Source organism: Lithobates pipiens, unplaced genomic scaffold (genome assembly GCF_037356315.1).
Source record: "Lithobates pipiens isolate NorthernLeopardFrog02 unplaced genomic scaffold, aLitPip1_a1.2 Scaffold_13, whole genome shotgun sequence".
In the NCBI taxonomy this organism is placed as follows: Eukaryota; Metazoa; Chordata; class Amphibia; order Anura; family Ranidae; genus Lithobates; species Lithobates pipiens.
In genome coordinates this window covers 416,442,154-416,468,526 of record NW_027507718.1, presented here as the reverse complement: position 1 = coordinate 416,468,526, position 26,373 = coordinate 416,442,154, and the positions used below count along the sequence as shown (strand labels likewise).

At 43.6% G+C, this 26,373-nt stretch overlaps 1 protein-coding gene across 5 annotated transcripts; it reads left to right on the top strand.

Moving 5' to 3' along the window:
• The first annotated feature begins 3,230 nt into the window (after positions 1 to 3,230).
• Positions 3,231 to 26,373, top strand: GNPDA2 (glucosamine-6-phosphate deaminase 2). 5 transcript variants are annotated; one of them, XM_077477544.1, is made up of 7 exons: positions 3,231 to 3,347; positions 10,289 to 10,456; positions 17,962 to 18,063; positions 19,282 to 19,464; positions 22,435 to 22,619; positions 23,786 to 23,960; positions 25,798 to 26,373. In XM_077477544.1, exons 2-7 carry the CDS (start codon positions 10,333 to 10,335, stop codon positions 25,854 to 25,856), a joined length of 828 nt encoding a protein of 275 aa, XP_077333670.1. In that variant the 5' UTR covers positions 3,231 to 3,347; positions 10,289 to 10,332; the 3' UTR covers positions 25,857 to 26,373. The 5 variants fall into 5 exon arrangements, with proteins under 5 accessions (XP_077333670.1, XP_077333671.1, XP_077333669.1 ...); XM_077477545.1 differs by having other exon boundaries at positions 10,289 to 10,466; XM_077477543.1 differs by lacking the exon at positions 3,231 to 3,347 and adding an exon at positions 3,519 to 3,541.

Below are 26,373 nucleotides of genomic sequence, written 5' to 3'. Positions count from 1 at the left end.
AAAATGGTGGTGCGCACAAAATGGGCGTGGTTTGCACAAAATAGTGGGCTGGACTTAAATGGGCGTGACTCAAATGGGGTGTGGTTAGAGTCTGAAACGAATGAGGGACGGAGAGGGAAAGGGGGAAAGTGGGGGGTAGAGGGAGAGGGATGGAGGGACAGCAGCCCCAGATCCTACACCACAATAGCAATATGTATTCCAGAGTTTAACAATCAGCAGATAAAGATACTCCAAACACCTGGTGTTAGCGCTTCAATCATCCCGGCACCATGGTTGTTATGGTGTCAAGATGATTGAAGCGCATTATTTCTGTTATTACATTGTAATATAAAATGAAAGCTCACCATAATGCAGAATCAGTGGGACCACTGAGTGTGTCACTAGCCACATCGCCTGCCACCAGATGCCATGAGGTGCCCCCAGCAGAGTCTGTCCTTCCATCATGGACCCTCAGCAGAGTGCCTCCTTACATCAGGTGTCCCCAGCAGAGTGCATCTTACATCAGATGTCGCCAGGGGAGTGCCTCTTACATCAGGTGTCCTCAGTGGAGTGCCTCTTACATCAGGTGTCCCCAACGGAGTGCCTCAAATCAGTGCCGTCAGCGGAGTGTTGGCTGCAGTCTAGCTACATCTCCTCAAGAGTGGTGACAAGAGGGAAGAGGTGTGTGGGTAGAGGCATGGTGACTTGGGGTGTTACAGGCTGACTTGGGGAAGGGTGGAGGCATGATGGTGACCTGGGGGGTGCAGGCATGGTGGTGACTAGGCCAGAGGGGGTCCAGGCATGGTGGTGACTATGCCGGAGGGGGTGCAGGCATGGTGTTGACATGGGGGGAGGCCGGTGCAGGCATGGTGTTGACATGGGGGGAGGGGGTGCAGGTAGGGTGGTGACTTGGGGGAAACAGGTATGATGATGACATGGGGGGGACAGGTATGGTGGTGATATGGGGGAGGGAGCTGCAGGTATGGGGGGGAAGGGGTTGCAGGTTATGGTGGTGACATGGAGAAAGGGGGGAAGCAGGTATGGTGGGGACATGGGGGGAAAGGGGGGAACCAGGTATGGTGGTGACATGGGGGAAAGGGGGGAAGCAGATATGGTGTGGTGGTGACATGGGGGGGAAATCAGGTATGGTGGTGACACGGGGGGGCAGGTATGGTGGTGACACGGGGGGGAAGCAGGTATGGTGGTGACACGTGGGAGGGGGAAACAGGTATGGTGGTGATATGGGGGGAGGGGAGTGCAGGTATGGTGGCCGACACGGAGGGAGGGGGGAAGCAGGTATGGTGGTGACATGGGGGAGGGGAGTGCAGGTATGGTAGTGACACGGGGAGGGGGGGACAGGTATTGTGGTGACACAGGGGAGGGGAGAAGCAGGTATGGCGGTGACATGGGGGGAGGGGAGTGCAGGTATGGTGGTGACACGGGGAGGGTGGGACAGGTATGGTAGTGACACGGGGGGAGGGGGAAGCAGGTAGGGTGGTGACATGGGGGAGGGGAGTGCAGGTATGGTGGTGACACGAGGGGAGGGGGGGGAGCAGGTATGGTGGTGACACGGGGAGGCGAGTGCAGGTATGGTGGAGACACAGGGAGAGGAGTGCAGGTATGGTGGTGACACGGGGGACAGGATGCAAGGGGGAGCCAAGACCATCAGTGCACTGTCCCCAGCCAGCGGAGCCTCAGTCCTTCCATCAGTGTGACTGTATCCATGATCCCAGTCCATGCACTTTTGGTTCTCTGAAGTTTTGCAGAAACCTTTAAAAGATGTTGACAGTTTCCTGAAAATACAAATAACTGTGATCGCAAATATTGCCCAAAGTCAGTTTTCCCGTCCTTGTTTAACCACTGGCTAACTGACGTACATAATAACAATGGGCCCCAGTCCTTCCATCAGTGTGACACACGGGCTGAGCGGAGGGTTGGCGGCGGCGGCGGCGTGTGGACACTGAACATTTCCCTGTGTTCAGTGGAGAGTGCGGAGGGGCCGCCAATCCCTGTAGCCAATAGGCTTCAGTGTACAATAGAATTTTCTATTTGTACACTGAAGAGAGAAGCCGATTGGCTACCCCTCTCCTCTGCACTGAACACAAGGGGAAACAACACTCGTGGAGGCAACTGCGGCCATTTTTGTGTAGCCATTGCCGTTTTTTTGGCCAAAAACATTCCCGATTTTCTCAGTACAAAAACCCGGGAAAACAATCGGACAAGCTTAATTCGGGACGAAAGTCCCAAAATCTGGATTGTCCTGGGAAAATCGGGACTGTTGGCAACTATGCATATGCAGTAGGGAACCAGGCTGTATACCTGCAAGGCTTCACTTCCTGATTCCCTTATCCGTAGCTCCCAACTGTCCCTGATTTCAAGGGACTGTCCTTCATTCGGAACAATGTCCCTCTGTCCCTCTTTCCTCTTCATGTGTCACTCATTTTGATCTGGTCTATATAGTTGTATATAAAATGCCCTACTTATCTATCAAAAAGTGTTTCCCAGTGCTAAATCTTTCATCCAATTTCTAAATTGCTGCATTTGTAAATTCCAAAAGCCAGTATAAAGGAATAGCAGGGGTAAAAAAAAAACACTTGTGGGTTTAACCAATTATTATTTTTTGGATAGGTCTGCCTAAAGGTGGGCATGGCAAGGTGTGTGTCCTAGGCCTACATACTTTTGCTAATAGGTGTCCCTCATTCCCATCTCAGAACATTGGGGGTATGCTTATGTAAGATGCTACACCTGGGAGACAAAGGACGGGACAGCTTCAGGTGCCAACATCGCGGGTGCACTGGACAGGTAAGTGTCGTTATTTTAAAAGTCAGCAGCTGCAGTATTTGTAGCTGCTGACTTTGCTTTTTTTTTTCCAGTGGAACTCTTTAAACAAGTACTTTTTTTTACCACTAATATTCCTTTATATTGGCTTTTGGAATTTACAAATGCAGTAATTTAGAAATTGGATGAAAGGTTTAGCACTGGGAAACACTTTTTGATGTATATAAAGTGCACTATTTATGTATATCAGACCAAAATGAGGGACAAATAATGAAGAAAGAGGTACATAGGGACTTTGTTTTGAATGAGGGACATCACTGACAGTTGGCAGCTGTGGTAGTATTATAATTGTTGGTGTTATAACATTGCTGTAGTATGAGGCTGCAGTTATACATTTCACCACACGATGGCGGCATATGACAACGATCATGCATACTTTTAGATATTACTTCCGCCAACCAAAGTACAGCCAAGAGACGTCGAACGTGGTGAAGACGTCGGAGCACGCTGAGCGTAGCGTGACAAGCAGGTCTGGGAAAAGGGAGATCATGTGATAGTTGTCAGGTGACCCGCTGGCAGAGACTGCAGAGGTATGGGAATTGCTTGAGACAAGTGGCCGGTTCGGGGGGTTGCTGTGTGTCATGGCGGTGACATGTTTGTTCCCGGTAGAGGTGTGGAGGGGAAGTCCCTTGTGTGTGTGTAGAGACACTTTGTACATACAGTGATAGCCCTGCTATTCCAATGAAGGGTGAGGAGAGGTGTGGTTCAGTGAATGAGCTCGCAGGTGAGAATTGTCATCTCCTGTCATTCATCAGGATGCACAGTACAGTCCTGGAGAGTGCAGACTGACCCCATCACCAGTGCTGGGAGGGAGGACGGCTTGTCCTGAGGAATGACCCCCGCCAGTCTCTGATGGAGGGAGAAGGTGGAGGATAATGATATCAGGGAGGTCAGTGTGTAGTAGTCACATCTGGGGTCCCTGTAGCAGGATTTATGGTAGATCAGGGTTGCCACCTGTCCAGGATTCACCCGGATAGTTTGGGTTTTGAGTCATGGGTCCGGGTTTCAGATGGTCTGAAACCTGGACACATTATTCACACTGGACTATGACTTCCCAGCAGGGTTGCTGGCTGCAGTTGTCTAAGCCGGAAGTGTCTGTTACACTTTCTCTAACGTTGCCAAACACTAGGGATGAGCTCAGGTGTGTTCGCATGGTCCACGCGCAGAGCCAATCAGGATGTCGGCGCAGCGCTGATCACAGGCAGTAAGACATTGCCCGATCTCTGCAGCCACAATGTCTCCCTGCCTGTGATTAGTGCAGTGCCGTGCCGACTTCCTGGCAGGCTCTGCACATGGACCGTGCAAACACGCCTGAGCTCATCCTTACCAAACACTAACACCCCCCCCCCCCCCACATACAGATGGGAGAGGAGCGAGGGATCGATCTCCCCCCCCCCCCCCTTAAATCAGGGTTCCCAGAGCATCCCTTATGTCAGAGTTCCCTGAGTTCTCTCTTACATCAGAATCTACAGTGTAAGGGAAATCTGCAATTTCAGTTGTAAAGGGGGACTTTGTGGATTCAGATGTAGGCGGGCTCTGTGGACTCTGATGTAATGGGGAGTTCTCTGTGGACTCTGATGTAATGGGGAGTTCTCTGATGTAAAGGGGGAACACTGTGGCTTCAGATGTAGACGGGGTCTCCTTGGACTCTGATGTAAAGGGAGACTCTTGTGATTAACTTCATATGATTAGAAACGTTATTTAATCGCAAAGTATATCTATAGTTTATACTATAAAAAAAAAAAACTGCTGTGCGCCGCTAAAGTGTTTAGGTTTGACTTGGAGAAAAGGTGGCATCCCTATAGATCAGGGGTGTCCAACCTGCGGTCTTAAAGGGTTTTGCTTGCGTCCCAAACCTGTCTGGAGCAATCGTGGGGATGCAGTGCAAGAACAGCAGCCCCAGTGGGCTGACACAGACAAGCCCGGTCCATGATCGTCAGTAGGGATGCTGTGCAAACATAGCAACATCGGCCTACATTGCCGACCCAGGCAAATTCACATCTGGAGGGATGCCGGGCCTTCCACGATTTGCAGTATCACTGGCAGCAGGGAATACAGGGGCACCAGGTAAATAACTGCTGCATGGCTGGATTTAGGGGGTGCTGGGGTGTGTTACTCCCCCAGGTCACTGATGCAGTTGGGTTCAATGATGGAGGGGGAGGGGGCTGCGTCCTATACAGAGACATTGTCACTTTAGGGTCCATACACACTTCTGCACTTTTCATGCAGAGGTCTCATTAGTATTATTATACAGGATTTATATAGTGCCAAGAGTTTGAGCAGCTCTTTTATAACATGAGGGCAGACAGTACAGCTTCAATACAGGAGACATCAGAGGGCCCTGCTCGTTAGAGCTTACAATATAGAAGGGAGGGTCTAGTCATACAAAAGGTAGTAACTGTGGGAGATGAGCTGATGAAGAAAATGAAAATCGGAGTTGTTAGGTGGGGGACGAAAAGTCTTCTCTGAAGAAAGAAGTTTTCAGGGATTGCCTAAAAGTGGACAGAGTTGGAAATAGATTGGGGTAGAGAATTCCAAAGGATGGGAGAGGCTCAGGAGAAGTCCTGGAGGCAAGAATGGGAGGAGGTGAAGAGGGAACTAGAGAGCAATAGATCTTGGGAGGAGCGAAGAGAACGGTGTGGCTGTTTTTTTGGGACTCGGTTAGTGATGTAGCTGGGGGCAGAGTTGTGGATGGCTTTGTAAATTATTGTTAGTATCTTGAAATTCATTGGGTGAGTGTCTGCCAGTGGAGGGATGGCAGAGAGGGGTAGCAGACGCTGAGCGGTTTGTAAGGTGGATGAGTCTGGCAGCAGCATTCATTATAGACTGAAGGGGGATAGACTATGCAGAGGTAATCCAATGAGGAGGGAGTTGCGGTAGTCGAGGTGAGAGATGACCACGGAGTGAATTGGAAGCTTTGTGGTGTCCTTGGTTAGGAGGGGGCATATCTTGCGGAGATTGAGGCAAGCTTTGGAGATACGCACTTCACGTCGGGGTTGGGGAGCATAGTGCGCTTTACATGATTGTTTTTCAGATAACACTGCTTACTCAGGTACTGCTGTCTGTTTTCTTGTGCATGTTCTCAGGCCCATGTTTTAATACATCAAATGTCCTTGTTGTAATTTGTAATATTATTATTATTTTTTTTTATTTTTTTTATTTTTTTGATACAAAGAGAAATTTTTCCTTTACCCTGTGTTGCTACCATTAAAACCCCATGGGGTAATTTTTCCAATTTCTACATATATCTGGGGTGAGCAGCACTTTCTATCTCATTAATAGCCTTTCGTCTTCTAATACACATGTGTTCCCCTTTATCTCTGTGGAAATCGCACCAAAGATGCAGCAAGTGGGACTTTCTTTATTTTATTTGTTTTTAAAGTGGAACTAGACTCAGTATACCTCCTCTCTAAAGCTAGTTTTATATTTGTGTGAGATGCGTGTACATCGCACCGCAGAGGTAAGTTCCCTTGGTTAACATTGCTATAAAAAATGATGTCCCCATTAATCTGTCACCAGATACAACATTGTTTTTCTGCCATCAATGTGCATTGTTCCTGGTGACACTACCATTGAGATGAAATGAGGCTTCGTCAGTGCAAAACATCAATCCCCACTTGTATGAAGCACCCTCAATATTCCATACACCTGTCTGTGTCAGCACCATGCGGTTCTTGGACCAGTTACACTTTAAAGGAATGGAAATTAGGATTTCTAATATTTTGATGTCTATGGATAGAGGATTTGGAACAACCTGTATGAAGGCTGCTATTTGCAAACTCCTCAATACTAGTTAGCATTAACCCCTTCACACCTAAGCATTTTTCTGACTCTTGTTGCTTGTTGCAGTATTTAACTAGATTTAGCTAGAAAATGACTAGATTTTTTTTTTTTTAGCCGAGACTAAAATGGCGGCCATTGCAATATTTTAGGTCGCACTGTATTTGCTCAGCAGTCTGTCAAAAACAATTTTCTTATGTTCACCGACTGACACAGCTCCTTTCTTAGACCATCGGGTTTTTACGACACCTTAAAGAGGGATTCCACCAAAAAAAAATATTAAAAGCCAGCAGCTATAAATACTACAGCTGCTGACTTTTAATAAATGGACACTCACCTGTCCCGGGTTCCAGCGATGCCGAGGCCGATCGATCGCTCGGCTCTCGGCTGCTGCCGCCACCATTCTAGGTGAGGGAATCAGGAAGTGAAGCGAATCGGCTTCACTTCCCGGTTCCCTACTGCGCATGCGCGAGTCGCGTCGCGCAATAGGAAATCTCCGCGCTGTCACTGGGACCGTGTGTGTCCCAGCAGACAGCGCGGCAGGGCAGGAAATGGCGTAGACTCCCACGGGAGTCTATGCCCGGAAGTGGGTGTAAATACCTGTCTTTGACAGGTATCTCCACCCCCCTCCCCCCTGAAAGGTGTCAATTGTGACACCGGAGGGGGGGAGGGATCCGATCAGCGGAGGTTCCACTTTAGGGTGGAATCCCGCTTTAAGAAGAGGACTAGGCAGAACATGTTAACATGTATAACAAAACCCAGAACTTTCTTGTTCTGCCCAAGGGGCAGCCCCTTTGGCAACAACCCCCCAGCCTGCCTCCTGCAGCCTCAGTTTTTTTTCTACCTAGTGAAGCCCGTGGGCCCGTCGGTCCGTGGATTTTTTTCTGCAGAAGTTTGCCTTTTGCGCAAGATTAAGATCCTGTGATCTGCTATCGACAGCCGGCTGGGTGATAGGCAGGATACCCTTATCCTTGTAGTCTCCCTGGCCTGGCCAGCGAGCGTGTGCAGACCAGAGCTTCGCACTGGGTTGGCCACAACATGCCCTCAGCTCCATGGGCCGCCGGTGGGCGTAATGCTCCGGGCACACATATGACCGGGCTACTGATGTCTGCGCCAGTGTCCCGGGCAGCAGCCACCCCGTACTGATTGGAGAGTGGGTCTATGATGGAATGTTCCCAGCTCGTCAGGACCGGTAAGTACAGCTCTCCCTGCCTCGGTAGGGCTGGGCATTCCCTGGGAGGTGGATTTCGGGGGTCCCTCACTTCCCTCTTCTCTCCCTGTCCCCCCCCCCCCCGTGGGGGAAGCTGCATGGGCTGCTGAGCGGTGTGTGTGCCATAGACGGGGTCCCCCTGGGGGTGCTCTCACCTGGGGTGGGGGCTGCGCTGGGTAGCTGTGCCCTGGATGTCTGGGGGCAGTGTCTGCTGATTGCTGTAGCGCTGTTTGCTGCCATTTCCTTTTGCCTGTTTTCACTGTCTCTCATTGCATAGAGTGCTCGGCGACCATTTTTGGTGTGACCAGGGAGTAGCATGGTCAGACTCCATTTTACTGTAGTCTGGTGGCCGTTTTCCCTGTGATTATGTCCTATATACTGGATGCTCGGCAGCCATTTTGTTGAAGCCCGAACACGTTTTTCATGCTCAGCGCTGTCCTCTGGGGCTCAGCACAGCACCATTTTCTCTCACAGACATTTGGGAGCTGACACAGGATACAGGCATACCTAGCTGGACAGCGCAGAACTCGGTCAATGTGGTGAGTCCTGCGGTGGGGGCCCCTCAGCCTGTAGCAGTTAGGCGGGTGGGACCATCACTGTCCTAAGTCCCCAACAGGTGGCAGACAGGGTAGGGTCAGCATGGCTTCAGAAACTGGTGAAACCCCTGAAATCCAGGCAATTGCAACCGGTTCGCCTGCAGGCAGTGCCCCTGGACGCTTTGTCGGCAGTCTTTAACGCGTTCGTTGCCAAGATGGAGGTGGTGCATGGGCGCGAAGGTGGTAAAAAGTGGCCCCCGTCCTCCAGGGAGCGCTCTGATGCAGACTCGGGCCCCGCTGAGGCTGGTGACCCCTGCTCTGTTGTTTCAGATGATGCTGACCAGGACTGATCGGACAGTGAGGATAAATCCCCGTCCGGGTATGTGCGTGATAAAGCGCTTGTTGGAGCACTTATCGCAGCTGTGCGTGATACCCTGAAAATTCAGGATACAGCAGATCCCTCTGCTGATGTAGTGGTCCCTTTTGGGTCCCGTAAGCCAGCCCGTACACCTAGGGTGTTTCCGTATCTGACTTATTTCGATAAGTTCATATACAAGGAATGGGGTCGACCGCAACAGACCTTTTCGGTCCCCAAATACATGGCGGATGCATTACCCCTTTGAGAAGAGCATTCTCAAAAAATGGTTGGCTCCCCCGGTCATAGACCCCACCCAGTATCCAGGTTAAACAAAGTAACCATGATCCCGGTAGAGGGTACTCCTGCCTTCTAAGGACCCCATGGACAGGAAGGCCGAGGCAGTGGCTCATTCCTTGTTTACGGTTGTGGGGTCAGCAGGAGCGGGAGCTGTGTCAGTCAGTGAACGTTGAAAGAGAAAATAGGATTTTTTTGTACTCGCCGTGAAATTAATTTTCTCTGTAGTTCACCGACTGACACGGCACCCTCCCCTCCCTATTTTTTACGTTTATACTGCTTGACGTACTGAGGCTGCAGGAGGCAGGCTGGGGGGTTGTTACCTAAGGGACCGTTCCTTGGGCGGAACTAGAAAGTTCTGGTTTTGTTCTACATGTTAGCATGTTCTGCCTAGTCCTCTCCTGAAGGTGGTGTAACAACCCGATGGCCTAAGAAAGGAGCTGTGTCAGTTGGTGAACTACAGAGAAAAGGATTTTATGGTGAGAGCAAAAAATTCTATTTTTTGGGGGGAAAAATGCACAAATACACTTTTATGAACTTAAAAAAAGTGAGTTTTTTTTTTTTTCACTTTTATTGCTTTCATAAGGGATGTAAACAACCCTTTTGACAGTAATAGGTACTCTGCACTTCAAAACCTTCAATAGCATTACATCTGGTGCCTTTTAAGGCTTCAGTTAACTGGAAGTGATGTCATGACATTGCTTCTGGGTTACTAGATCTGAGACCCACTCAAAGCCGATTTTGGCTTTGGGTCTCCGGCCATCCAGCGGACATGCTGGCTGGTCGCTTGGGCCTCCCGGTGGGATGGGAGAGCCCGGGCGAACCGTGTGAGGGGTGGCACATCCCCCTCCTGCTTGTTATAACAGCCGAGCAGCGTATTAGCCGCATTGGTTGATATAAGAAAGCTGACCGTCTGCTCTTAAATAAAAAATAAAAAAAAACGGTACCTGGATTGATGCGTGCAGCTGCAGGCATCACCCTGGTACAATTTCTTCAAGCCGAAGGCTTATGACTGTGTCAAGGGGTTAAATGGAGCTTCTCTGTCTGCAGAAGACTGAACCAAATGGAGCTGACTTGTGAAAAGTAGACCAATGGTGCAGCTGTTGCTTATAGCTGCCAGTCAGGTGTCATCTTTCCAAAATATCAAAGATTTTGGTTGCTCCAGTTCTTATAAACCGGCTGTGGTGTATTTTCCAATCTCTGGTGCATAAAATTGTAATTGTTATATCAAGTTAAAAGTGAGCAAATTCTATGTAAAAATTCACTTGTTTTTAGCTCTTTTTCTGATTGCAGATCGGGAGCCGTATGCTGTGGAGACGGAGCTACTCCTCACAAACATGAGACTAGTAATTCTTGATGAGTATTCCCTGGCGAGTGAATGGGCAGCAAAGTACATATGTAATCGTATCATCCAGTTCAATCCAGGACCGGACAAATACTTCACTCTTGGATTACCCACAGGTTATACTCTGTCAGTTTTATTTGTTTTTGTGTTTATAGTAAGGTTTCCACTGTTTTAGGCCAGGGTTCACACTATTTGCTGAGCAGCAAGGAGTCTGGTGCGTCCATTCTCCCTTTCGAGGGCACAATTTTGCCTTAATTTAGAGCTGAAATGGAGCCAAAGATGCACAGAACCCTTCTGCAGTGCGCTTCACGTCCGCCCAGGAGATGTGTGAACCGGCTGCATTGAGCTGTTCACACTCTCCTGTCATGCGAATTGGATGCAGAGAAACCCACATAAGTGTGAACCCAGCCTTATTCTATAGGCTGGTTTCCACATGCAGCATCCCATGCAGCCCCTCTATCTGTGTTGGATCACTTTTCAGAAGGCATTTTCCAGGCAGTGAGGAGAGATATGTTTAACCCTAAAAAGGCTGAACCACCAAGCCACCACTAAATGTTACATGCAGTTTACTTTTTTGCCATGGCTGTGAAGCAAAGCATCTCGGGCAAGGCATGTGTACACCTCTGGGGGGCACTGCATGCCTTTCTTTAGGTAGATGGTCAGGAAAGGTGTGGGCAGTAAAACTGCAGCTCAATTGTCTGCTTTTACTGCCCCCTGGCCACTCGTGTGAATGATCCTTTTCATTGTAATTTTTATTTTTTAAAGCAAAGAAAAAAAGACCATTAAAGTGGTTCTAAACTCTAAGGCTGGGTTCACACTATTGCTACATGACGCTCACAGTAGGGGTCCGGGGTGTCCCTGTTCACCATTTCAGGTCCAATTTTGGGCTGAATTTGGACCTGAAATGAACCAAAAAGTGCACAGGACCCTTGTACAAATTCACGAGAGAGAGCCTGTCACAATCTCCTACCATGCATATTGGATGTGGAGAAAGCCAAATCCGTACAATGTTCTGCTTTTTTTCCTGCCCAGAACTGTACTGTAACGCAGTAAAATGCATCAAAAGTGCAAACAGAAATGAATCCGGAACGAACCTGGAGTACTTTTTTTGTGGCTTCAACTGGCACTAGAAGATCCGAAGATCCCTTAAATTGCATAAATGTTTTAAAAATCAGCTTTGTGTATAATTCAAATTGTACAGGGGAGCCATATTTTTCTATTACATATACAGGATTTGCTTTGTGGCTTTCAGTGCTACACAGTGGATACTCCTTCATATACAGCGTGTAAAATAAGTATTGAACATGTAACCATTTTCTAGGTAAACATATTTCTAAAGGTGCTATTGACATGAATTTGTCTCCACATGTTGGTAACAATCCATGCAATCTATACATACAAAGAAACCAAAACAAGAGTTCAGAAATTGAAGCGGTGTTCCACCCAAAAGTGTAATTTCCGCTTCTCCATCTCCTCCACCCCCTGCCACATTTGGCACCTTCCAGGGACCTCTTGGAAGTTCGGCCCCTCTCCTCCCTTCTCCGCCGCTGGGCCAATTTGAAGCGCATTCTGCTTCACACATACGCAGTAGGGAACTGGCTGTGAAACTGAAAGGCTTTCCAGTAATGGCGGCTGCAGCCGATCTGAAGATCAACTGGGGTGCCAACATTGCGGGGCTCCCTGGACAGACAAGTGTCCATATATTAAGTCAGCAGCTGCAGTATTTGTAGTGGGGGGCTGGACCTCCTCTTTAAAATGTGTGCAATGAAATCATACAGGAAAAAAGCATTGAATACGCTAAATGAAATGTAATACTTTGCACAAAATCCTTTGTTGGTAATGACAGTTTTTCAAGACGCCTCCTGTATAGAGAAACTAGTTTCATGCATTGTTCAGGTGTGATTTTTTTTTTTGGCTCATTCTTCCACAAACACTTTTCAGAACTTGACGGTTCCGTGGGCCTCTTCTATGAACTCTGATCTTTAGTTCTTTCCATAGATTTTCTATTGGATTCAAGTCCGGGAATTGGCTGGGCCATTCCAGGATCTTTATTTTCTTTCGTTGAAACCAAATAGCATTTCCTTGGCTTTGTTTTTGGGATCATTGTCCTGCTGACATGTCCACCCTCATTTCATCTTCATCATCCTAGTAGATGGCAGCAGATTTTTATCAAGAATGTCGTGGTACATTTTTCCATTCATTTGTTCTTCAATAATATGAAGTTTGCCAGTACTGTATACTGAAAAAACAGACCCGCACCATGATGTTCCAAGCTCCATACTTTACTGTTGGTATTATGTTTTTTGGGGTAATGTGCAGTAGAGCTGCACAACTAATCGTTAAAAAAAATGTGATCTCGATTTGACCCCCCTGACATCTCTATTGCAGAGTTTGCAGATTCTTTCATATAACAAGTGGAGAGACTTATCTGCTCACTCAGCTGTCAAAAGAAAACATCCAGGCAGTCTACCAAGTTTTTAACATGAAAAATTGTAACTAACTCTTCCTATTTAGATCAAAGGGATAAACTTCCGTGTGAAAAAAAAAATCCAGGCAGTCTGCCAAGTTTTTAAACAATGTGTAAATGCAGGAATTTTAACCACTTAAAGTCTAAATCTTTTTCTGACACTTGTTTCTTAAGTTAAAATCAATATTTTTTGCTATAAAATTACTTGGAACCCCAAAATATTATATATATTTTAGCAGGGACCCTAGGGAATAAAATGTCAATTGCTGCAATATTTTATGTTGCACTGTTTTTGCCCAGTCTTTCAAACGCAATTTTTGGGGAAAAAATACACTTTTTTTTTTGTTTATAATGTGAAAGATGTTACGTCGAGAGAATCATGATGTATCTTCTAAGCAAAAAAAAATTGTGATTCTCATTTTAGCCAGAATCGCGCAGCTCTAATGTGCATTGCCATTTGACCTCCAAACATGGTGTGTATTTTGGCATCCAAAAAGGAAAATTTTGGTTTCATCTGACCAGACTATATTCTCTCAGTAACAATAAAATAAATAAGATTGCGCTATGGACAAATTCTACCTGTTCACTCCACAGGTTGGGGGGAAAACTAAGTGAAATCAAATAAAAATGGGTTAAAATGAACTCCAAAGGTTAAAGCTGCCTGTGCTTGAAACCTGTCCCTAAATGTAGGAGTAGGCTGAAAATCTGAAGTGTAAATTAAGCTTTGGCGCTAAAACCTTTTTTACGTGCACTGTGGGTGCCCAAATTATGTATATGTGTGAGGTGATCTATTATCTCTGCTGATGATCTAAAGAATTAATGTGAGCTAATGTGGAAATCTCCCAAAATCCACTATATACGTGATATCTGCCAAAATGCGTGTGTTAAGTGTGTGTCTATTGACTTGTAACTCAAAAATGCACATGTGTTGCAAGAAAATAGTGAATAAATCGCATGGAAATAAACCATTAAAAACAATACATGTGTGCTTAGTAAAAAAAATCATATGCAAACCATAAACCAATATCTATAAATTATGCTCTATGTTCAGAATCCTCAAAAAGTGACAATCAAAAAGCGTTTGTGAGAGTACCAAGAAAAAATAACAAAAAATCTTTCAATGTCCAACAGAATTTTTTTTTAAAATCGCATCATTTAGTTGCTGGAAAACGCATGGAATTTTTGTCAAATGAGGGGGGTAGAGCAAGGTGACTAGTGCAGAAGGGTTAAATGCATTCCTCTTCGGTGCGCCACTCTGTGTTAGGAAAAAGGTATATATATGCGCTCACCAGAACAAAAACCCACAATGGGTTAACCGAGCAGTCACAGTATGAGCCACTGTGCAGCTTTCCTTGGGCTCTGCTTCTGCTGTGCTGGGGGAATGCTTTACACTTTTCCTTCCACAAATAGTCCGTTTAGCAATTACACATAGGAGGAAACAGAAGTACAACCATAGTGCAATACTGTTGTTGAACGATTTATTTATTTAAAAATCAGGTTACTCACAATATCCAATAAAGACAAATCGCCTTAAAAGTAACTGCGCCGGCGTTGCTGCTTGTATACCAATATGAGGTGCATGTCCTAGGCCACGCCCTACGCGTTTCGTCAGAGCGACGTCATCTGGAGTTGGACATTGAAAGATTTTTTGTTATTTTTTCTTGGTACTCTCACAAACGCTTTTTGATTGTCACTTTTTGAGGATTCTGAACATAGAGCATAATTTATAGATATTGGTTTATGGTTTGCATATGATTTTTTTACTAAGCACACATGTATTATTATTTTTAATGGTTTATTTCCATGCGATCTATTCACTATTTTCTTGCAACACATGTGCATTTTTGAGTTACAAGTCAATAGACACACACTTAACACACGCATTTTGGCAGATATCACGTATATAGTGGATTTTGGGAGATTTCCACATTAGCTCACATTAATTCTTTAGATCATCAGCAGAGATAATAGATCACCTCACACATATACATAATTTGGGCACCCACAGTGCACATATATTCTCCCAGTATTTCACAGGCTTGTCTAAATGTTGTGCAGCAAACTTTAAAGTGGATGTAAACCCACTCTCATACTGTCTAAACTACTGCAATATTGGTTATCTAGAAGCATATACATGCCTCCTGCATGTATACTTAGCTGTCAAATGTCTCCCCTCTGTCTGCTATGACAGTGGTCATCAACCCTGTCCTCAGGGCCCACTAACAGGCCAGGTTTTATGTATTACCTTGGAGAGATGCAGACTAGAATACTGCAATCACTGAGCAGCAAATTATATCAGCTGTGATGTATTTCAGTTATCTTGCAAACCTGGCCTGTTAGTGGGCCCCGAGGACATGGTTGATGACCACTGTGCTATGAGACCTGAAAAACTGCAGATTTTATGAGTGGGTCTATTTTTCAGGGCTCAGTGGATGGAGTCGTGATGTCAGACTCCCCGCCAACCTCTCCTCTCCCCTTATCAATATGCATTTTCTCTTGTGTATTTCTTACACTGAACTTCTGCTATAATCACTAACATCCAGTCAAAACCCAGAAAAGTCCCCACATGACTTCAGCATGCCAAATCATGCTGAGGTGAGGAACAACCAATCATTGCAGAGCAGCAGAAGAAAGGAGTGGGAGGGAATGAAAAAATAATGCATGTCTCTTAGGCTAGTGCACGAGATATGTAAATCACCTGTCACTCACAGCAAGTGGGTGGATTTGACAGTTTTTCTCTGTCAAGATTTATCTCACTGAACAATACGAGGATTGCTCAGAGCTGGATTAACTCTTTGTGGCAAGACTGGGCTCAAATGTTAGGAAATCTTATACTCTACTTTGACATCAAAAAAATAAAATAATACATATGCTTTTTTTTTTTTTTTCTCCACTCTCAACAGTGGTGCCTTATGTGGTGAACGTGCATACAGCCCATGTAGGTTGAGAGCATTACTTATAGTTTTCTTAGAAACAATTGTACCTGCTAGATCCAGGTCTTTCTCAAGCTCTCCACAAGTGGTCCTTGGCTCTTGGACAACTCTTCTGAAAATTCTTTTCACTCCCCTGTCAGAAATCTTGCGAGAAGCACCTGGTCATGCCGGTTTATGGTGAAATGTTCTTTCTACTTCCAGACTAAGGCCCCAACAGTGCTCACTGGAACATTCAGAAGTTTAGAAATCCTTCTGTAACTAATGGCATCAGTATGTTTTGCAACATAGGTCTTGAGAGAGCCATTTTTCTTCTGTGACACCTTGGTAATGAGACACCTTTTTTTAGCTCAGACTGAACCAGCTGCTATTATTTGCACTGACAAGGGGCAGTATTGCTTTCTCTCCATTTTATTGCACGTAACTTAATTTTTGAACGTATTTATTTTGGTGTCTTTGTATGCATGGGTTGTTACTGATTGTGGTGAAACTTTCAGGTCAATAGCACCTTTTAGAAATATATTTGCCTAGAAAAATGGTGACGTGCTCAATATTTATTTTACTCACTGTAAGTCAAGCCTAAGTGATTGAAGATAATGCACTTTCTGACTGATACCTTAATTAGTAAAGTGTGTGTGTGTGTGTGTGTGTATGTATATATATATATATATTTCTCCCAAACCCCAAAGTTAACATTGCAGCTTACCAGTCCTTTGATGCGATGGCTGCATTTCTTTTTTTCCAGGCTTTTCTTCCCTTACTTTCACCTGGTAATGTGGCAAATAACACACCTCTTGTCCCTATTTATTCCTGCAATACGTCTATAGAAGGATCCATGAGTGGCACCCAGCCTGGACTACAAACGCGTATGCTTTTGTATTTCTCTGCTACGTAAGGGTTAATTAGATTTATAGGAGGGGGCGATGGGGACGGACAATAAAAATTAAAATTTATTTTTTCTGCAGTTCAGCCTAAGTGAGTAAGGACTCAGTAAGTGACAAGGACTCTTCATTGCTGACAAAATCAGCAGGTATTTGCTGTACTTGCTAAAAATTTTCTTGGTCTGAAACCTATAAATGAGCGCAACAACCACATCCTAAGACTAGTAAGCTGCAATATATTACATATTTGTTCCTTTTAGGAGGAAGGCAAAGTGAATGAAAATTCTTTGCGCCCTCTAGTGGCTAATCTACAAATCTCTAAAAAGACCAAGCTTGTCAAATTGTAAAAATCGCATGAAAAATTTACACTGAAAATGTAAACGCTGAAATAATGTATTCAGTAAAAATACACAATAATGTCTCTTTAAAAGGATAGGATAATTTGCTTAATATTAAATAATAAGCACTATATTTTTGTTTGTTATTCAGGTAAAAAAATACTTTATTTTTAAAATTCAACTTGACTCAGTGTTTCTTAGTTTTGTGAGAGTAGGTAAGGGTTAGTCGTGTGTGGATGTGGGGGGGGGGGGGGGGGGGGTTTGTCTGTCTGTCCCTATAGGGGAGATTTCCCCCATAATCACTGCTCTGGCAGGTGATTGGTTGGACAGGAAGAGATGAAAGCATTACTTTTGTAGAATGGTGAAAGTTTAGAAGCTTTTCCAAGGAGGCGTTTTAAAGCAGACCTTGCAGTAAAGTACAGAGTTTTCTCAAGTTGGCTGGGCCCTCTCCCCTTCACAAAATCACCTACTGTTAGTAGGTGTAAAACATTTTTATTTAAGTATAGCTTTATACTTGCTTTACCTGTTTTCCACATCACTGGATGTAAAATGTCACCGTCAAAAAGACACACCAGTCTATTGCAAGAGTGTGTCTTCACGCAAGATTTTCCTTTGCTCTGTATTTCCCAGGATTTAGCTGAAGACAGAAAATGAGGCGAGAAGTATAAACCCTAACTTTTTTTTCTTTATGGATATATTTATACTTTCTAATCATTTATTTGTGAAGGGGTAAGGGCCTGCACAATGTAAAGTAGAATAGTGGACTTTGGTTCCCTTCAAATAGACTTTGCTCAATGTTCTGCATTTCATTGTTATGGAAGACTACCATGCCATGTAAAAATGCACATTGGAGTACTGTTTACATGAGTCTAGATTGGCTAAAATATTACACCATACTGTTACTGTATCCTAGACCTGCCATTTGTTGATGGATGATGTTTGTGACATGATGAAATCTATGTTTTAAAATACATTTTATAGACTGTGTATATTTGTTTTCTACAGGCAGCACACCATTGGGATGTTACAAAAAACTTATTGAGTACCATAAAAATGGAGACTTATCCTTCAAATATGTGAAGACTTTTAATATGGATGAATATGTAGGTGAGTTGACTACGTGAATGGTATAAATGGGGTGTGTGTGTGTGTGTGTGTGTGTGTGTGTTTTTGTCAGAAATATAAGGCATGCATGCCTGTCGCGTGACATAGGCGCCCAACCGCGATGACCGCCGGCTACTCATGATTGTTCCTGAGAAGGAGAAAACTGAGATCTGTCAATGTAAACAGACAGATCAATGTTGTGTCAGGGGTGAGGACTACTGCTTAGGAACAACAATCTGTCTCCTCCCCCAGGCAGTCTCTCTCCACCCCCCCCCCCCCCCCACCTAGGACACACATTTAACTCCTTGATCGCCCCCTAGTGTTAACCTCTTTCCTGCCAATGATAGTAATTACTGTATAAATATTTTTGTATAAGTGGTCCCAAAATAGTGTGAAAAGTGTCCGATCTGTCCGCCACAATCTCGGTCCCAATAAAAATTGCAGATCGCTGCCATTACTAGTAAAAAATAAAAAAATAATAAAAATGCCATAAATCTATCCCCTATTTTATAGACGCTATAACTTTTAGCGCAAATCAATATAACGCTTATTGTGTTTTGTTTCTACAAAAATATGTAGAATACATATCGGTCTAAAAATTAAAAAAAAAAAAAAAATATATATATATATATATATATATATATATATATATATATATATATATATATATATATATATATATATATATATATATATATATATATATATATATATATATATATATATATATATATAAATTTTTTTTTTGGGGGGATATTTATTATAGCAAAAAATATATAGTTTTTTTTTTTTTTTTTTTTTTTCTCTTTCAGAATAGTCTGTATTCTTTGTTATAGCGCAAAAAAAAAAAACACAGAGATGATCAAATACCACCAAAAGAAAGCTCTATTTGTGGGAAACGTTTCATGTGAATCTACTTCTAATTAACAACCAGAAAACTGACCCAAACTGTTCTGATTCTAAAGTGGATTAAGAGTAGCAGTTTGTGAACTGTCATTGCGGTTTTGTATTTAAAGTATTATCTAAAGCCAGAACTTTTTTCTTTAGTTTTAGATTAATGAGGTGATAGGAGCGCTGTCAGGGATCCCCATTGGGGAGTGTTACCCTCTTTTTATATGTCTTTGTTACCATTATCAGTAGCACAGAAAGTATAGGGAAATACAAACATTCGAGTTCCTGATGTATACCTCTAATGCAATCCAAATTGGGGATGTGTTATAGGACTTCCCAGGGACCACCCAGAGAGCTACCATTCATACATGTGGAACAACTTCTTCAAACACATTGATATTGACCCTAACAATGCACACATCCTGGATGGAAATGCAGAAGATTTACAGGCCGAATGTGATGAGCTTGAGAGGAAGATCAAAGAAGCTGGTGGCATTGAGCTCTTTGTTGGAGGTATTTCATAAAACTGTGTTATCATTGTTGTCTTTACACGTATCTTTGTCAGGATTTTTATTGTGTGCACATGAGGGGTGAAAATGTTTACAACCTATAGACTTTTAAGATTCATATCATATTTTCTATTACAACTTGTATCTGCAGTTTTCTTTAACATTAATGTTGTGGCAAGAACAAAAGCATAATCTACACTGCAAATGCTGCTTTTACCATGTAGATGCTGTGAGCTGCATTGTACAAAGTTTCTACCTACAAACAAGGTTCGGTCCTTCTGGAGCTTTGTATGTGGAGATTGTGCATAAGACCCCTTTAAGACGAAGTGGAATCCGTCCAAGTGGATCTGCCTGCTCAGTGGGGGATCTCTTCGCTGGTCCCGGTTGAGCAGGTGAATGACGGGTCTGTATCCTCTCTGCTATGCAGAGCAGACATTGACACAGCCTGCTGTTATCTATGGGGCAGTCAGATGGGAATGGACTGCATGTCCATTTCCATCTGATTGCCCTCCAATCCACCACACGGATGGGGAATGGATCTCCATCTGTCTGTTTTTAGCGAACCGGATCAGATGCCGGTGGGTGACGGTGGACATATTCCTGCTGACATCCGCCGCCCTGTAGAGAACAATGGGCAGTCCAGTTAAGTCAGGTCTGCCTGAAAAAGGAGAAGCAGACCCAATTGGTCTTCTGGTGTGAAAGGGGGGTAACGCATCTTAAAGGCCTGCACCAAGATAATTTCCATTCCTCCTTCCCACCACCCCTATCTTAACCACTTGCCGACCAGCGCACGACGATGGCACGGGCAGGCAAATGGGCGTACATGTACGTCCCTTTAAATTTGCCGCCCTGCCATTGGGAGAGCGGCGCGCTCACGCGCTGGTCGGGACCCCCGTGAGTCCGGTCGCGGGACCCGCGGACTCGATCGCCGCGGGCATCCCCACGATCGTCTCACGGAGCGGCCGAATGGAGAAGTCCTGTTGTAAACAACATTTCTCCATTCTGCCTAGCAACTAGTGACACTGATCTCTGCTCCATGTGATTGGAGCAGAGATCAGTGTTCACTAAATGAAAGCCCAACCCCCCCACAGTTAGTAACACACCCCTAGGTTCACTTAACCCCTACACTGCCACCCACTGGTTAACCCCTTCACTGCCAGTGTCATTTACACAGGAATCACTGCATTTATATAGCAGTGATTACTGTATAAATGACAATGGTCCCAAAAATGTGTCAAAAATGTCCGATGGGTCCCCCACAATGTCGCAGTCACAATAAAAATCGCTGATCGCCGCCATTACTAGTAAAAAAAAAATAATAAAAAATTATTAATAAAAATGCTATAAAACTACTCCTATTTTGTAAACTCTATAACTTTTGCGCAAACCAATCAATAATCGCTTATTGCGATTTTTTTTATTTTTTTATTTTTTATTTTTACCAAAAATATGTAGAAGAATACGTATCGGCCTAAACTGAGGGAAAAAAGTTTTTTATATATATTTTTGGGGGATATTTATTATAACAAAAAGTAAAAAATAATGCGTTTTTTTTCAAAATTGTCGCTCTATTTTTGTTTATAGCGCAAAAAATAAAAACCGCAGGGGTGATCAAATACCACCAAAAGAAAGCTCTATTTGTGGGAAAAAAAGGACGTCAATTTTGTCTGGGAGCCACGTCGCACGACCGCGCAATTGTCAGTTAAAGCGACGCAGTGCCGAATCGCAAAAAGTGGTCTGGTCTTTGACCAGCAAATTGGTCCGGTCTGAAAGTGGTTAAACCTGATCAAAATGCCTTTTTTTTTTTTTTTTTTTTTTTTTATTTACATAATATTAAAGTGGTTGTAAACCTCAGACATGAAATATGAACAATGCATATCCCTCTAGTGTGTACTTGCCTCCTATCCAAAGCACTGCGTGTCATTTCTGTCTGCTGCTTTGTTCCATAGTGCATGAGTTACTTCTAAAGTGACGGGAGAGAGCGTCGCCTGATTTTATACATTTTAATACGTTTTATAAATTCTGTAATTCAAACAAATGTAGAGAAGAGAAGCCTGCAGATAAACGGATACAACGTATCGAGAGAGAGATTAGTTTAATATCTGTGTATCGCCAATCACTTTGCTGGGTATATGTAAGGGTTTACAACCACTTTAGCCACAGTCATAAGACGCCAAAGGTGTTCATGTCAGTGCCTGCATGATGTGGACACTTCCTATTTGATGTCCAGTGATGGGGTCCCAACAGAATCCAGAAAAGAACAATGCAATCACAGGGGGGGCAGTAAAAAACTGGCAACCTTGAGCTTCATTTGCACAGCTGAATTTGTGGTCTTGTGGCTTCATTGCCAGTTTCCTACTGCGCATGCACAAGTTGCACAGCGCTTTGTGAATGGGGCACGCTGTGTTCTGAGACACACACAGTTCCCACAACACACCGCGTCCCATTCATCGGAAGACATCGCAAGTAGGAGACCGAATATCACCGCGGAATAGGAAGAGGCAGATTAGGACGATCTGCCTAGCAACAGGCATTTCTGGTAAGTGAAACATTTTTTATTTATTTGTTTTTTAACCTTTTTATAGTTGCATAGTTAGTCAGTTGAAAAAAGACACGAGTCCATCCAGTTCAACCACATGCATTTTTATGCATTTTTTTTTTTTTTTTTTTTTTTTTTTAGGGGGGACCTGCCCTTTAATGCAGCAGATACAATTCTATGCTTGTCCAAGAGGCTGGTTATATGACTGACCGGTCACATGACTCATCTAGCTTTTTGTTTTTTTCAATTTTTATTTTAATAAAACTCTGCTGACTTTGGAGTCCTCAGGCCATCAAAGTGCTAAGCACATTGATTTCTTTCTCTTGACGTGACCCTTAAAGGATACCTTCATTCTGCAGTTTTCTCATGTATATTTGTGTTTTAGCGAGCTTTATAATATTCTTCTGCTACCAGACTTTTGTCATTCCTCCATAGGTATTGGACCGGATGGTCATATTGCCTTTAATGAGCCCGGGTCCAGTCTGGTATCCAGGACAAGATTAAAGACTTTAGCAATGGATACTATTCTGGCAAATGCTAAATATTTTGATGGAGATCTTTCTAAGGTCCCGACAATGGCCTTGACAGTTGGTGTGGGTACGGTGATGGATGCCAAAGAGGTAGCGGTTTTATTATGTTAAATGCATTGTATTGTAATTATGTAAAAAGTAATCTCACTTGGAATAGTATTTTTTAAGAGAAATCGTGCAGCTCAAGGTGGGTTTTTTTTTTTTTTTTTATCTTGGTGCTTTTCAGCTGTTTCTGATTTTGTAATTCTACTAGGGAATTTAGTGCACCATTTGGGGTTTATTTACTAAAGCTGGAGAGTGCAAAATTGGGTGCAGCTCTGCATAGAAACCAATCAGTTTCCAGGTTTTATTGTCATTCCCTAATTGAACAAGCTGAGGCTAGAAGCTGATTGGCTACCTTGCATGTCTGCACCAGATTCTGGGACCAGTTTTAGTAAATCTGCCCCATTGTGCGTTGTGTCTTGCTCAAATTTCAGCACAGAACCATCTGCATTGAGTTTGCTCTGGCTTGTGTTGTCATACAAAGAAGTATAACAACTGCTGAGATAAAATCTCAGCGACTCTGAACTATATTGGGTGGATTGTTTTTACCCAATCTTAAAGCGGAGTTCCACCTAAAAGTGGAACTTCCACTCCTGATTCCCCCCCCCCCCTCTGGTGCCACAATTGACACCTTTCAGGGGGGGGGGTATAATACAGGTATCAGCACCTACTTCTGGGAAGTCACGCTGTCTCATGGGAAACACACAGGTCCCAGGAGATAGCGGGGACCACTTACGACTCGTGCATGCGCAGTAGGTAACTGGGGAGTGAAGCTGCAGCGCTTCACTTCCTGATTCCCTCAATGAGAATGGCGGCGGCAGTCGAGAACCGAGCGATGGTGGCTTTGGCTGCCGACAACGCTGGACCCTGGGACAGGTAAGTGTCCATTTATTAAAAGTCTGCAGCTGCAGTATTTGTAGCTGCTGGCTTTTAATAATTTTTTTTTTTTTTTTGGTCTTGAGACAGGCGCACAAGGGAAATTTCACTAATGCACTATAGACAGCAAAAACTAAGATAAGAGCATCCTAACAGTTTTGGGGATACCGCTATCCCCTTCAAACCTACTGTGGAAAAACCATAGATGGTGCTGACCTTCAGAGCTGAATTGATTTTAAAAAATGCAAAACCAACAGCAAAGACTTAATTATGTTAATGGAATGCTGAATTTTAAATTTTGGTTGGTCTAATAGACATACTTTGTTTTATTCTTGCAGGTGCTGATCCTTATTACAGGTGCACATAAAGCTTTTGCCTTGTATAAGGCTATAGAAGAAGGTGTAAATCACATGTGGACAGTATCTGCTTTCCAGCAGCATCCTCGCACTATATTCGTCTGTGATGAAGATGCTACATTAGAACTTAGAGTTAAAACAGTCAAATATTTTAAAGGTGTGTGTGTATGGCCTAAATGAGGTTTTCTTTATATCCCAGATCCATTTCCCTTGGCTTTTGAAGTAATTTTCATTTAAAAATACCCAGATGTTCTGACTAAGAGGACAAAACAAAATGTTAGCTATAGGTGCTGTCATTTAACCACTTAAGGACCAGGCCTCTGTATATTGTTTTTTTTCCTAACATTCTAGAGAATAAAATGGCGGTCATTGCAGTACTTTTTTTCACACCGTATTTGCGCAGCGGTCTCACAAGCCCACTTTTTTGTGCAGACTGTGCACTAAAATGTATAAGTATGCCAAATGGTTTTTCTATAACAAAGATGTTATACTTGCCTGCTCTGTGAAAAGGTTTTGCACAGTGTGGACCTGAACCTCCTCTTGGATTCTACACTGGCATGCCTGGCGACTCCTCTTTTTTGGTGGTACCCTAGAGGAAGCTGCTTCCTGCAGGCTTGCTCCTGGGCAGTGCTGCCTGTGTCCATAGAACGATTCTGTCCCACTCCCTCGTCAAAGGAATGTGTCTGACAGCATTGGCTCCTGCTGCCTCAATAAAAAGCCTGAGAGAGCAGTGGGAACCGCTACAGACCAGCACATCGAGAGACTGCTTTGTTTGCGAGTGTCCTCAGCTGAAGGTGACTGCATATAACCCATGATCAAAATGTGAAGTGTAGCTAAAAGCAAACTGCTTTAGGTTGTCCCCAGAAAAGTAATAGAGGATAACAATTCTGGTGATCTGGGTGGCCACAAGGGATTCTGTTAATTTGCAGGGAGTTTTTCCTCACAAGAGTAATCTCCCCAATGGGACACATGGGGAAAAAAAACCCACCAGGGGTTATAAAAATATTTTATCTCAAGTTCTAATTTAAAAAGAAATAACCACACACGTTTACAATGTAGAGGGGTGGGGGGGAGGAATACCTAGCAAAAAGTCAGCAAGCCCTGGGGCATGTAGCCTTTCAAAGCACATTGCTTTAATAGAAATGCACTTATCGTGCTGTAGAAAAAAACTTGGAGCTAATGGCAATGGGGTTTGGTCAGTGGGGGAATACAATATACGGAATAGTAATGGCGAAAAAAATTAAATCTGACTGACTTTTACTAAATCCAAAATGTCAAAAAAAATAAAATGTTTTGCTAGAAGTGGAGAACCCTCTTTATGCAGGTAAATAAGTTTTCTCTCTTATTAAATAATTGCCTGCTGAAGAAAAAAAAATTAGATTCACGATGCTCTCACTAAAATCTTAAACTATGAAATTCAAAGTCAGTGCAGCCACAATCCCAGAAGCATATCCTCAATGAGGCTTGTCTCATTACAAACGGCTCCAAGGCGGAGAGCGCCTTGTGATTTATTTTAGTTTTAGATGTCTTCTATACACTTGCTACCGGTAACAGTGTTGCTCTATACATGTTACGGGCCCTTTTCACCCTGATGATGCATTTTTACCTTGCAAGAAAATTTTTCCCTTTAAATCCTATTGGACTATTCACACCACTGCGGGTGTGGTGTGCTGTGAAAAGTCCTGCACGCTTCATATTTAGTGAGGTTTTTAAAACCGCAGCTCCCCCCCCCCCCCCCCCCCGAAATGGAAAACGAGGCAAACCGCACACTGTGCTTTGCGTTTTTTTTGGTGCGTTTGGAGTCATGTGTCCATTTTTCACAGGTGCAGGCAACCATAAAACGCATAGGAAACGCATCTAAAATGAGGCGCACATGCGTTTTTACCTCAGTTTTGCTAAGTAGCAGTGTGAAAGCAGCCATAGGATTAAAACTATTTGGTATCATTAATTGTGCATCATCAATTAAAATGCTTTTTTTGTTCTTCTCTTCCAAGGTTTAATGCATGTACATAATAAACTAGTGGAGCCAATGCTCAGCATGAAGAAGAACTGACATCCTAGATGGAAGTGGAGCTATGGAAATGCAGCTCTCTGACAAGTGGCTATGCAATCTGGTCTCCAAACATGTAAAAGTACTGTATTGCTAAGGTCCAATCTCTGCTTTAGTCATTCCATATTACATGAAATATTTCAGGTGTAATATTTTGGGTCATCAGATGTTGCCTTTTTATTATATAATGTAAATATATTGCCTCCTACTATACCAGTTAAAAGCTACTATACAAAATAATTTTACATGGAGCTTTTGCCTCTACAGACATGCAAGTTTTTATAGAATGTCTGTAGCCAATCACATTGCTATACATTAACGGGCAAGCTCTACACACTCCTTGAGCAGTCTTGCTTGCTGCCATGTTTTGCTCTTTTGTTGATGACTGAAGCAGTTACCATTTTTGTTACAATTTGTTTTACAGACAGGTTAAAATGTCCAGATTATTATTCTGTAGCCAGATCAGTTTTCTAAAGAACATCATTTGCAATTGTCTTAATAAACAAGTTGCCTAATAAAA